The 12,300-nt window shown below is 32.8% G+C and overlaps 4 protein-coding genes across 4 annotated transcripts in view; 2 read left to right on the top strand and 2 right to left on the bottom strand.

Annotated features, from left to right (window-relative positions):
* Positions 1-7,250: 7,250 nt before the first annotated feature.
* On the top strand, positions 7,251-8,262 carry DSM5745_07749 (palmitoyl-(protein) hydrolase; the record flags this gene model as incomplete). The annotated part of the gene is made up of 6 exons (XM_026749765.1): positions 7,251-7,330; positions 7,382-7,393; positions 7,454-7,544; positions 7,618-7,671; positions 7,730-8,118; positions 8,169-8,262. The coding sequence occupies 6 exons, from the start codon at positions 7,251-7,253 to the stop codon at positions 8,260-8,262; spliced, it is 720 nt and encodes a 239-aa protein (XP_026601797.1).
* A 164-nt stretch (positions 8,263-8,426) lies between these two features.
* On the bottom strand, positions 8,427-9,311 carry DSM5745_07748 (uncharacterized protein; the record flags this gene model as incomplete). Its single annotated transcript, XM_026749764.1, has 3 exons — positions 8,427-8,947; positions 8,997-9,184; positions 9,289-9,311. 3 exons carry the CDS (start codon positions 9,309-9,311, stop codon positions 8,427-8,429), a joined length of 732 nt encoding a protein of 243 aa, XP_026601796.1.
* A 1,119-nt stretch (positions 9,312-10,430) lies between these two features.
* DSM5745_07747 (nascent polypeptide-associated complex subunit family protein) lies at positions 10,431-11,380 on the top strand (the record flags this gene model as incomplete). Its single annotated transcript, XM_026749763.1, has 4 exons — positions 10,431-10,476; positions 10,799-10,856; positions 10,900-11,072; positions 11,139-11,380. The coding sequence occupies 4 exons, from the start codon at positions 10,431-10,433 to the stop codon at positions 11,378-11,380; spliced, it is 519 nt and encodes a 172-aa protein (XP_026601795.1).
* Positions 11,381-12,130: 750 nt separating this feature from the next.
* DSM5745_07746 (uncharacterized protein) overlaps positions 12,131-12,300 on the bottom strand; it is a gene marked incomplete at both ends in the record, with an annotated part of 3,274 nt that continues 3,104 nt past the window's right edge. Inside the window, one exon of the mRNA XM_026749762.1 lies at positions 12,131-12,266. Coding sequence (XP_026601794.1) covers positions 12,131-12,266 — 136 coding nt within the window. The remainder of the gene's footprint in view (positions 12,267-12,300) is intronic.

The raw sequence follows: 12,300 nt of genomic DNA, 5'->3' as shown, positions 1-12,300 counted from the left end.
AATTAAATATTAATAGCTTTACTATTATAAGCTTTTAGTTAATTATTAAAAATAAATTATTTTTACCTTTATAAATTATTAAAGTTAACTTTAGTCTTTTTATACACGCAGGCCTAAACCATGCTTTTTTACCATGTTTATTTCCCTTTATTAATTTTATATATTTAGCTATTATAAACCATAATTAAAAGTTATTAAATAATTTTTACCGCCGGCTTAATATATACTAGCTAAAAATATATAGTTATTATTAAAAATAATAGTTTAATATAAATCTTTAAAAAAGGGATAATATTTACAAGTATTATATGTTAGTTAATTAAAATTAAAAAAATTTTAAATTTAGTTTATAAAATAAAATAAATCCTGGTAATATTCCTTTTTACCTTTTAAAATTAATATAAATTAAGGAAATGCTAATTACAAGAGTTTATATATTTATTAAGGTTTATTATATTTAAAATTACTAATATTTATATAAAGACTATATTATTAACTTTTTATAAAATACTAGTTAAGTATATAAATAGCTCCTGCTTTTACCTAAAAAACTTAAGGTATTAATTTTATAGCTATTTAATTTTAGTATAAACTAGAAAATATACTTATAATTTTATTATAACTTTAAAGTATAGTACTAGGTAATTAAATAATAGCTAGATTATTTTTAGGTAAATTATCCAGGGTATTAAAATATAATTAAAAATAATTATAACCTTATATAGTTACTAAAGAATAAACTAGTTAATTATTTTATTTTAAATTAAAAGCTAGCTAGTAAGCTAATTACCCTAAATAATAGTTAATAAATAAACCCTAATAATATATAGGTGCTTAATATAGTTATAATACTTAATTTACTTATAATAATTATAAAGCTTAAGGCATTATAGGCTATAATAAATAATATTATTAAATTAATATATAATAACCCTTATTTAACTTTTTTTTTATTTTATATAATACTATTATTTAAGTTTAACTGCTTGCAATAATTATTATTACTAGTATTTTTTACTTTTTTTTTTATAATAATATAAAGCTAGTTATAATATGTTTACGCAAGGTATTATTTATAAATTATATTAAATACCTACTTAAATATAAGAGTGGCTATTTTGCATGGTATCCCTGGTTTTAATATATTTACTTTAATATAATTTATTATTAATAAATAAATTAGCAAGCTAGTTTTTATATTTATAACCACGCGCCTGGCTAGCAAGATATTTTTATAAAATAGCTATAAGTAGCCTTTTAGTTAAATATAGCTAAATTATTTATATTATTAAGTTTTATTACTAGTTTTTTTAAAACTATTTACGGTACGCGGCCGTTTTAATATAATAAAAAAATAGCTTAAAAGCCATGGTTAAAAATATTAATAAGTAGCCTGTTTTCTGTTACCATGCGTGTTATTTTAACCTTTTATTTTTTAAATAAATATAGCTTACCTATTTTTAATATTCTTTATGGCTAATTTATACTAAAATAATTTAATATAATAATTACTTAAGTATAAAGCATGGCGTGATAATATAAAAGTTATTTATAAATAAATTATATAATATAATTTATAAAATAACCTTTATATTATTATAGCGTGGTTTTATTACTACTACCATATATTTTTTAATATAGTTATTAAGCCTAAGTTTAATATTATAAATAATTAATCTTACTATAAATAGTAAGGTTAAGGTTTAACTTATAACCATGGTGTGTATTAAATATAATTTACTTTTATTTTTAATAACCTTTAATAATTTAACAAGTTATAGTAGTTATTTAAGGCCTATTAAGGCATGTATATTATAGCTATAAACCCTTTTTATATATAAATTATTATTATTAATATAAATTATAAGGCTATTTAGCTACCTTAATTTTAATAAGAAAATATACTTACTTATCTCACGCAGGTTATAAATTATATACTATATTATTATTATAATATAAATTATTATTAATAAAAAAATAAGTAAACTAAGAAGGTTATTTATTACTTTTATTTTCTTATAATAATATAGCGTGATTTTTAATTAATAAAACTAACTAGTAGTACTTACTACTATTTCTTTTTAACCTGTAATAATATAACCTTAAACATGTTTAATTTAATTATTAGCTTAAAATAACTTATAAACTTAAACATGGCTATATATACTAGCAAGCGCTCCCTACTTTATTATATTATTAAATATATTATAAAGCCTAAAAAAAGATAAAGTTATATAAAAAGGTTATAAAATTAGTTTTTAAGTATGTTAATACGTGCTATTTTTTATTATTACTAGTATAAAAAATAATAAATACCCTAATTATAAAGCAAGATTAGTTTATATAAAAGGTTTACTATTATTTACTAGGCCTATTATTTTAAATATTAAGCTATAATATAGTTATTATTTTATATTTTATAAATTAAAAATAAAATAACTTATTTTTACTACTAAATGCGGACCGCAATAATACTAGTAATAAAAAAAATAGTATTAAACAGGGTTTAAATATAGTAGTAAAGTATATATAATAGCTATTAAAGCTTACTAATTTAATATTATTATATTATATACACTACTATACCCTATAGCCTAAAGTATATAAAAAAATTAAAAGCAAGATAAAAAATTATATTATTTATTACTACTTAATATATAATTAAGTTATAAACCTAAAAAACTTTGCCCGTGTTAAGTTAATACTTTATTATTTATTTATTAAAATAAATAACCTATATATAATTAATAAATTAGTATTTAATAGCTTTTATAACATGTATAAGTACTACCGTAAATACCATAGCTATAAAAAAAATAGCTATATATAAAATAATAAAAATATAAAAAATAAAATTAATTTACTAATTTAAAATAATAATACTAGCCTAATTACTAAGGTACTTTTTTAAAAGGCCATGGCAGCTTAGTAGCCTAGCCATAATAATAATTTTCTTATAAAACTTAATAGCCTAGGCCAGCGTGATATTAATTAATAGTATAACTAAATTTAGTATATAAAAAAACCTAGTTTTAGTCTAGAATTTTAGGATTTAGCAAAGGCAAATTACCTAGTAAATATATTAGTTTATTTATTAGCTTATTTAAACAGCCTAAAGGTTAAGTAACACTAGCTATATAATATTATAATTAAATATTATAAAAGTATTTTATAGTCGCGTGGTTTACTAGTCCTATATTTAAATAATAAGTAGTAATTTATTTTTATATATTTATTACCCTTACTAGGGTAATTATTAATTAATTTAAATAGCAAGGCTAGCACTAATAAATTTTATATTATTAGCTTATTATTTATAACCCTAAAATATATAGCTTTTTATACTAGTAATTATAAAACCTTTATTATTATATAGGCCGCTTTAACTAGTATTACTATATATAATATTAATAACTAAACCCTATACTTGTTATTTTAATTACTAGTTATATTAAAAGGCAAGAAGGGTTATAATTACCTATAGCCTTTAATATTATTAGCCTTGCAGGCAAGTTTTTATAGCATGTTATATTTAATTATTAATAAAAAGTTTATGGTAGGTTTAAAATAGCTATATTATATTAACTAATAATATTATAAAATTTTTTTAAACTATAAAGCTAAACCCTTTAATAACTTAAATATTATTTTAGCCAGGGACTTTTACTAGCTGTTTTTAATTAACTAAAGCCTTTTTTTTAAGGCCATGTTTTTACTTATAAATAAGAAAAAAAAGGCTGGTTAGTATTTATATAATTAATTTAACCTTATTATTAAGCTAAATATTATTTATTACTAAACTATAAGCTTTTAAATAACTTATATATTTATTTTTACGCTAAAGCACTTAAAAAAAAATATTATTATAATAAAAAATTAAAAGCTTTTTATAACGCGAGTACAGGCTAAGTTACCTATAGGTAAAAATAATACCTTTATAAATATAATTTATATATATAAAAAAAAAATAATATATACTAGTATAACTATAACCATGTGTTAAACTTTAGTAAGCTTATAATTATTTTATAAGTTAATTATATTAAATTTAGTACTATAATTATAAAAATAAACTAGGCTAAAAACCTAGCTAAAAAGCTTATGGTTTTTTTTAGCTATTATATTATACTAATATAAAATATTTAAATAAAAAGGGGTCTTGTAAATAGTACTATAGGCATGTTAATAAATATTATATAGCTATTAAAAATTATAAATCTTACCTAAAAGGCACCACTTGCTTTAATAATAATTTTTAACTAATATAATAATTTATATACTAAAAAAAATAATAGTTATAACATAGTGCTAATTTTTTATATAAAACAAAACTTTTATTATTATAGCGCTATTTATACTTATATATAATTTTTAGTTATACTAGTATATATAATAATAATTTATAAGGCTTAGGGGGTTATTATTAAGCAGGCTGTCCTAAACCTTATTATATATAAAAAGTTTTTATTAGGTTTTATATACATGGTTATATCACGTGTATAGTTGCTTAAAAAACTATTATTTAAGAAACTTTTTAACTATAACTAGTTAGTTAACAGCCTATTTAATATTAAAAAATAAAGGTATAAAAATAGTTATTTAAGGCGCTGCTAACATATATTTACTATAATTATAAATAATATTTTTTGCTATAAGAGTAATAATAATATAAGTATAAATTTAAAAATAAAATAATAATTTAAACTTACTTTATTAACTAGGGTCTAGCCCTGTAAACACTAATTATTTTTTAATAACTTTTTATTAAAATTATTTAATAAACCAGGGAACTTATCCCTACCTTTTTTTTTTTATTAGTAAACCTGCTTTTTTTATAAACTTAATTATAATACTAAAATATATTTTAGTAAATACCTTTTAAGCAGCAGCAGACATGTTTTTTTAAGTAATTATTATATTAAATAAATTATAAAGCTACTTAGCGCGGCCACGGGTTTATAATTAGGCTAAGATTAATATTTAAGTAAATACTTAATTATTTATTAAGTAATATTATAACTACTTTACGGCGCGGTTATTACTTTCTTTTTTTTTTTATTTTTATATATTTTTTTTTATAGCACAGGCGGTGGCAGCGGCGTTTTTAATATTAATTTTTAGGCTATTATAGTTAGTTACTAGCTTTATAAATTATTAGTTAAAATACTTATTATAATAATTATAATATTTACCCTTTAAGGTATAATAATAGTTAGCGCAGGCGCTAAACAATAACCTATTAATAATAATATAATTTATAAATAGTTTATTTTTTTTTATATACTAAATATAGGGCGTAAAAAAGCGCTTTTTAATAGTTTATACTATAATTACCTTTATATTACTAAATAATATAAAGGTGGCTTCCAGGTGCTTAACCTATAACTTTAGCTTTTATATTAATAGTATTTTAGCTAATACTTGCTAGCAATAATTACTTATAACCTTAATATAATTTATAATATATTATATGGTTAACGCGCTAGGTAATAATTTTATAATAAAATATAAAAATATAGTAAATAATATAGTTATAAATTATTTTTTATAATAATATATTAAAAAAATAGTATAATTAGGTTTAATTTTAGGAGGTGGCTATATTAATATATAACTTAATATTATAAAGTTAAGTTTTAAGTATTATAAAAATAAATAAAATAATAGTTATTTATTATTTATTAAAAATAAAATATAGCTTAAATAATAATAAAATAAGGCCATGGTATTTAATTAACAGGCTATAAACTATAATAACATGCTTTAAGTAAGGCTTTTAAAGTTATTAAGTAATTAATTTTATTAATTTAAAGTTAAATAAAAGGTGTTAATAAACTAAAATAATATTAATACTTTATTAAATACTTGCCTTTAAATACTAAATCTTTGCTTATAGTTTATATAAGCTATTTTTAATAATATTTATAATTAACTATACTTAATAAGTTATAATAAATTTAAACTTTTTTATTACTAGGGTCTAGCCCTAGGAAAAATAAATTAAAAAAAATTACTTATTTATTATTATTATTATATTTAATACCCTTAAAACTAGCTTTATTAATAAAATTATTTATTATAAGGGCTGTAATACAAGATAAGGTAACTAGCCTGGCTATAATAATATTAAAGTTTATTATTATTATAATTATAAGGCGGTGCAAGCAGCAAGCAGACTAAATAATATATATAAGTAAAATAGTAGTATTTACTTTTTTTTTTTTTATTTTTTTATTTTTATTTTTTTTTATAATTTTTTTAGCCTTTTTTTTTTATTNTTTTTTTTTTTTATTTTATTATTATTATTATTATTATTATTGCCTGGCACAGGAGCTAAATATATTAGCTAATATACTTATAAATAAATAAGGGTTATAATTTATATTTATTAATATATTATATACTAGAACTATTTTAATAATAATTTATATAATTATTACTAAAGTAGCCTAATATAATAATATACTTTATAAATAGCCTGTGGCCTTAGGTGTAATACCTATAAATTAAATTATTTTTAATAAGTATATTAATATATTACTTAATAATAGCTTTTTAGTTAATAGGGCAGGCTATAATTTTTTTTATTATATTAACTTTATTAATAAGCTTATAAAGCGCGAGCTTATGTTATAAATAATATAATTATTTATAAAGTTTATTTAAAACTATTAATTTATAACTTAAATAATTTATTATATTAATAATATAGGCCGCTAGTAGCTAGGTTAGTAAAAAAATAGGTAAGTAAGTAAAAAAAATAGTATTATTATTACTTTTAGTATTAGCTATTATAATAAAAAAAATTTAAAAAATTAGGAGTTTATAAATTATAGGTTTATATAAGTAAGTTATATATTACTTATATAATTTATTTTTTTATTATTTTTTAAACATGTTTATTAAATTTACTATTATTATAGCTATTAAAAAAAGTGTTATTATTTAAAATAAGCTATTAATAAAAGTGTTAAATATTAAATAAGCTATTAATAGTAGTATTTTTAGTATTTTAAACAAGATAAATTTTATTCCGGCCTCGCGTATTACTCCCGGCATTAAAGCCTGCGCCCTAGAAATAACAGGACCTACGTAAAGTCATTCTTTCCCCGCCGCCGGAGTAAACAAATCCTCCGGGCGGTGTGAAACCCGAGCCTCGGCCGACGGCAGAATGGGGGGGTTGTCTGTCCAACTTTCGAAAATCTTCCATCCTTCTTCGGATTTCTGGAAACAGTATAACCCCCATCAAAATGACTCGTGGACCTTTCATCGTCCCTGCGCTCAAGAAGCACACGGCCACCGTCATCATGGCCCATGGTCTGGGCGACAGGTTGGTTTCGTTCCGAGGGTCGTGAAGCGGCTGGCTGACATTGTTCCATAGTGGTGCAGGATGGTATGTCAAAACCTGAATGACAATTCGTTGCGATTCGAGAATTAATGCATGGCTCGACAGGGTCTCCCTAGCCCACAACTGGCGCCGACGAGGCATGTTCGACGAAGTGACGTTTATCTTCCCGAATGCGCCCGCGATCCCGATTACAGTGGTACGTTTGTCGCGGTTATAACGAATACCGGCGCTTTGCATGGAGGACGACGCTCACGAACTTGTGTCGATAGAACTTCGGGATGTCAATGCCTGGATGGTACGACATCACCAAGCTTGGTCGTGATGTGGGTGTTCTCTCCCCCTTCCACTCTCCAGCAGACGGCTAATAAACCGGCGGTTCAGCTCGACTTCCAAGAAGGGATCAAGAACCAAGACGAAACCGGTATCCTCAAGTCCCGCGATTACTTCAACTCCCTGATCAAAGAGGAAATGGAAAAGGGCATCAAGCCCTCGCGGATCGTCCTCGGTGGGTTCTCGCAGGGAGGCGCCATGTCCCTGTTCTCCGGTATAACAAGCCAGGAAAAGCTGGGTGGTGTTTTCGGTCTCTCGTGCTACATGCTGCTCAGCGACCGCATCAAGAACTATATCCCCGAGAACTTCCCGAACAAGAACACCCCGTTCTTCCTGGCGCACGGTACAGACGATGATGTCGTGCCGCATGATTTCGGCAAGCGCTCGGCTGAACTGGTTGAGCAGTTGGGGCTGGAGGATGTTACGTTCAACTCTTACAGGTAAGCTCTCGCTTTGGGTACTGGCGCTCTATGCCTGCTAACGGCGTTAGGTATCTCACACACTCTGCCGACCCGGTGGAGATCGAAGATCTCGAAAAGTTCCTGGAAAAGGTGATTCCTGCCGAAAACGAGGGCAACTTATGACTTGACCCTCCATCCGGGCAATGGACTCCATTCTCCTCCAGCGTCATCCTCGGCGCAGTGCTGCTCATCATAGCGATTCTGATCTACAGACGAGATAGAGCCCCTTCCAAGCACGAATCTAACTAGACAATCATGACCTATATACCATAAATTCATTAAACCATTCACTTCTTCACCCTCCCAATCGCCCTCTCAATAATCCCCACCATCGCATCATTACTCCCCGCATCAAACGGAATCATATGCTTGCCCCCATGGTCATAAACCTCCGCATTCCCTGGCTCACAAAGCCCAAAGAGCTTCAACCCCTGCTCATACAGCCGATCCTGCCGTCCGACAATATGCGCCGTCGGAATCCGAACCCTATACTCCCTCACCCCATTGACCTCGCGTAAACTGTCAACCTCAACAGGCCCACCCCCATCAAGCTCATACGGCGTCCCGGCGCATATAAACACCGCAACCTTGAACAATGGCTCCGCATCAGGACCCTTCGTTTGCACGTGGTGCTCTAGCAGCGAGTACGCCAGCGCCGCGCCCTGCGAGAACCCCATTACGGCGTCGAAGGGCCCCTCGCGATCCATGGTGCGTAGGGTATACTGGATTGCGGCGCCCAGGTCCGTGCCGGGGTTTACGTCCCGCGGGTAGTGGCTGTAGAAGGGGGGTGGGACGATGCCTTGGAGTTCTGGGGGCGTTAGTATGTATGAGTCAAGAAGGGGGTGGAAGTTACGTACCAGGCTCGCACTCGGCGTTCAGACGGCCGTTGATGAAGTGGAATTTGTGGCCTTGGGATTCGAGGGCTTGGACGAGGCCGCCTGGTTGTTTGGACTTGTCAGCTTTGCCATTACGCTGTGCTTTGCCTGGGTTGCCTGGGTGGTTGGCTTGGGATGATTCAGATCGTACCGGATTGGATTTCGAAGATCTGTGTAAGATGTCAGTATATTGGATTTAACGGGGGTTAAGGGTAGGATGTATAGATGGCATGGCAAGGACGCCGCAGCTGAATGGGTGGATGGCTAGACGTACCTCCCCGCTTGTGCTTGCGCCATGAAGACAGAGAAACCGCATCTTGGCGCTGAGTGCTAACAAAAATCACGGGTCGAAGATGATTCCTAGAGGTGCGTTCGTTCCTAGCTTAGGGATGTGTTTATGTTTATCTTGGTTGAGATGGTCGGGGTCCGATGATGACATGTTGTTGGTGGGGTTTGGAGGATACGGTATGACTACATGGAGCTTGGGAATTTGCTTATGTTTGAGCAATGGCATGAGTTGAAGCCCTCTCGTGAGGTCAATCTTGAAGGCATATCACAATGTCCACAGCCATTATTTTGCGAAAGAACATCAAATGCTATAGTTCGTATACAGTTGGTTACTTGATTCGGTAGTGGCCGATCTAGACGTCGCTGCCTTGTGGCCTTGGTGCCTGATGCCGCGGAATTTAGATGTCTCTATGGTCTACGAGATCTTTGCTTTCCAACTTGCACTACGAGCTTGAGTTCGTACATATGCGACTCTTCTGACCAGATCACTTTATAATATTTGTTTCGCTGCCTGTAATTGACATTGGTAGGCGAACCCCTCCGATCTCCAAATCGATGCCTGAATGGTTAGGGTTTAGCCGAGGAGCCTCCTCTGGAAGCACAGTCCACACAAAATCACCACAATATCTACAATAGATGCCCTCAACATGAAGAATGTCCATAGAAGAGGCCACTTTGCTGTAGAATATAGGCCATATACATAAGCGTAGTGTAGTCGCAATCATAACCCAGACGCCGTTCCTGTACCTTACCTAGCGAGCTCACGGCCCGCTTTCGCCATCCTTCCCTCTGCTTCTCCCCACACAAACTTCCGTCGAACATCTGAACCTCAACGCATCCATCTCACCTCACCACTCACTCATCACCCCCTCTACCTCAGGTACGTCCATAAACCACCCGCTGCTATATAATATACACCAGCCCGCCTTTCCATTTCCCAAACCGACCCCGAGCTCGATCCTTCGTCGCGGGCAGCGTCTGACGTCGTGAATTTCCGAGTCTTGGCACCTTTTCCGAATCCCACAGCACACAACCACAACCACCGTCCACTCGAGCGTTTGCCAGCACCTTTTATTGACGCCGAATTTCTCCGCAGGTTTCCCCGTATAAACCGAAACTACCGTCAAAATGGATCACGAGAAGTTGGCTAGAATGCAGGCGAGCGTGCGGATCGGTATGTGATTTTTCTCTTTTTTCTCGTCGAGCTGGAGTGCGATTGTGCGGTGCGGCTGCGATTCGTTTCGGTGCGGGGAGGGCGAAAATCATTCTCAGGGCGAATGAAGCGAGCGGGGTTCTCGGTGCGATGGGTTTGGCTGGGAGTTGCTATATTTGAGGGATTGGAATTGGATTGGACTCGATTGGATTGGCTGGTTGGATCGACTCAGATTGAATGGATTGCACCGCATTGAACAGCACCGTACCCCACGCATTGGCTTCCAGAAACCCTCGATTGATAGATACATCATCTGGACGATGAGCCGCTAACTTGTATACAGGGTATGTGCTTAGTTCCCCTCATCTACACCGTCGAAAGCCCTCAACGCCCGGCCGCCGGTATCCGAATCAGCCAGAACAAAGCATACTGATAATCTCCTAGTGGAAAGGGTACTCCCCGCCGCAAGGTCAAGAAGGTCCACAAGACCTCCGGCGCCGACGACAAGAAGCTCCAGGCCACACTGAAGAAGATGAACGTCCAGCCCATCCAGGCCATCGAGGAGGTCAACATGTTCAAGGAGGACGGCAACGTCATCCACTTCGCTGCTCCTAAGGGTACGCCCCCAACTTCCTAACTACGACACCCATAAGAAACGCGCTAACCTGTGAACGTCGTGGCAGTCCACGCCTCCGTCCCCTCCAACACCTTCGCCCTCTACGGCAACGGCGAAGAGAAGGAGCTCACCGAGCTCGTCCCCGGCATCCTCAACCAGCTGGGCCCCGACAGCCTCGCCTCCCTCCGCAAGCTCGCCGAGTCCTACCAGAACATGCAGAAGAACCAGGCCGGCGACAAGAAGGACGACGACGAGGACGACATCCCCGACCTCGTCGAGGGCGAGAACTTTGACAAGTCCGTCGAATAAATATATCGCACCTCCTCTCCACGAAGTCTCGTTCTCGTGATATCACAAACTATCCAACCCCATCCATCCTCCAATCCCACTTGATTTACGATTTCCCGGTCCCGGGGGCGTGAGTGAGCGTCATTTCAAATCAATGATGATATTTATTTTTGCAATGAGGTAATAGGCTGGTCTGGCAAGCAAAATTCAATAAAATATCGATTCAATCTCTGAAACTATCTATGGTGATACAGGACAGCTTAGGCTACTGGGAGCTTGGGAAGAGTAGGATCAGCCCGGGAATTCGATCCGTGATCTTTGCGACGGTTGCTATCTTAGATGCACGTTGTATCGGAGGTCTGGTGGCAGCGCCTACAAAGTAGAGATGGCCCCCGTCCAAAGTCAACCATAGCGGCAATATCCTCTGCTATGAAAGGTAAACCAGTATACACGGGCTGTACCCGAGGACTGCCAGAGTAAATACGATTAACCCCTATAATCTTCCCACGATGCTATACTAACGCCCAAGAATGCAAATCACCGCAGTCCAAAGGAAAAGAACAAATCGATCAACACGGTAAACACCCGCATAAATAGTAAATATGTATCTATCATACAAGCATCAGGGTATAGAGGTCGGATGAAGGAGGTACCGTAGCAAGTGGCTACGCCTCCTCCCTCAACCCACAAATATCCGTCCCAAGCACCATATCAATCATAAACCAGAACCTCCAATAAACGTTCGACTTATCGTAATCGAATGTCCCGTCGTCACGGAGCTGCGGCCCATCGCCCACAATGTCGCCGGTGAACCAGCTCAGCACGGGAATTGAGCGGAGGACGCGCTCGGTGACTGTAGGCGAGGGCGGGAGCGCTTCGGTGACGGGCCGCAGTTTCGTGCGGCGCACTGTTGGGACGTGGGTCATGAATTCGGAGACGGG

The sequence above is a fragment of the Aspergillus mulundensis genome, assembly GCF_003369625.1.
Source record: "Aspergillus mulundensis strain DSM 5745 chromosome Unknown scaffold_8, whole genome shotgun sequence".
Taxonomy (NCBI): Eukaryota; Fungi; Ascomycota; class Eurotiomycetes; order Eurotiales; family Aspergillaceae; genus Aspergillus; species Aspergillus mulundensis.
The sequence above is the reverse complement of the archived record's forward strand: the minus strand, read 5'-3'. Positions and strand labels throughout refer to the sequence as shown.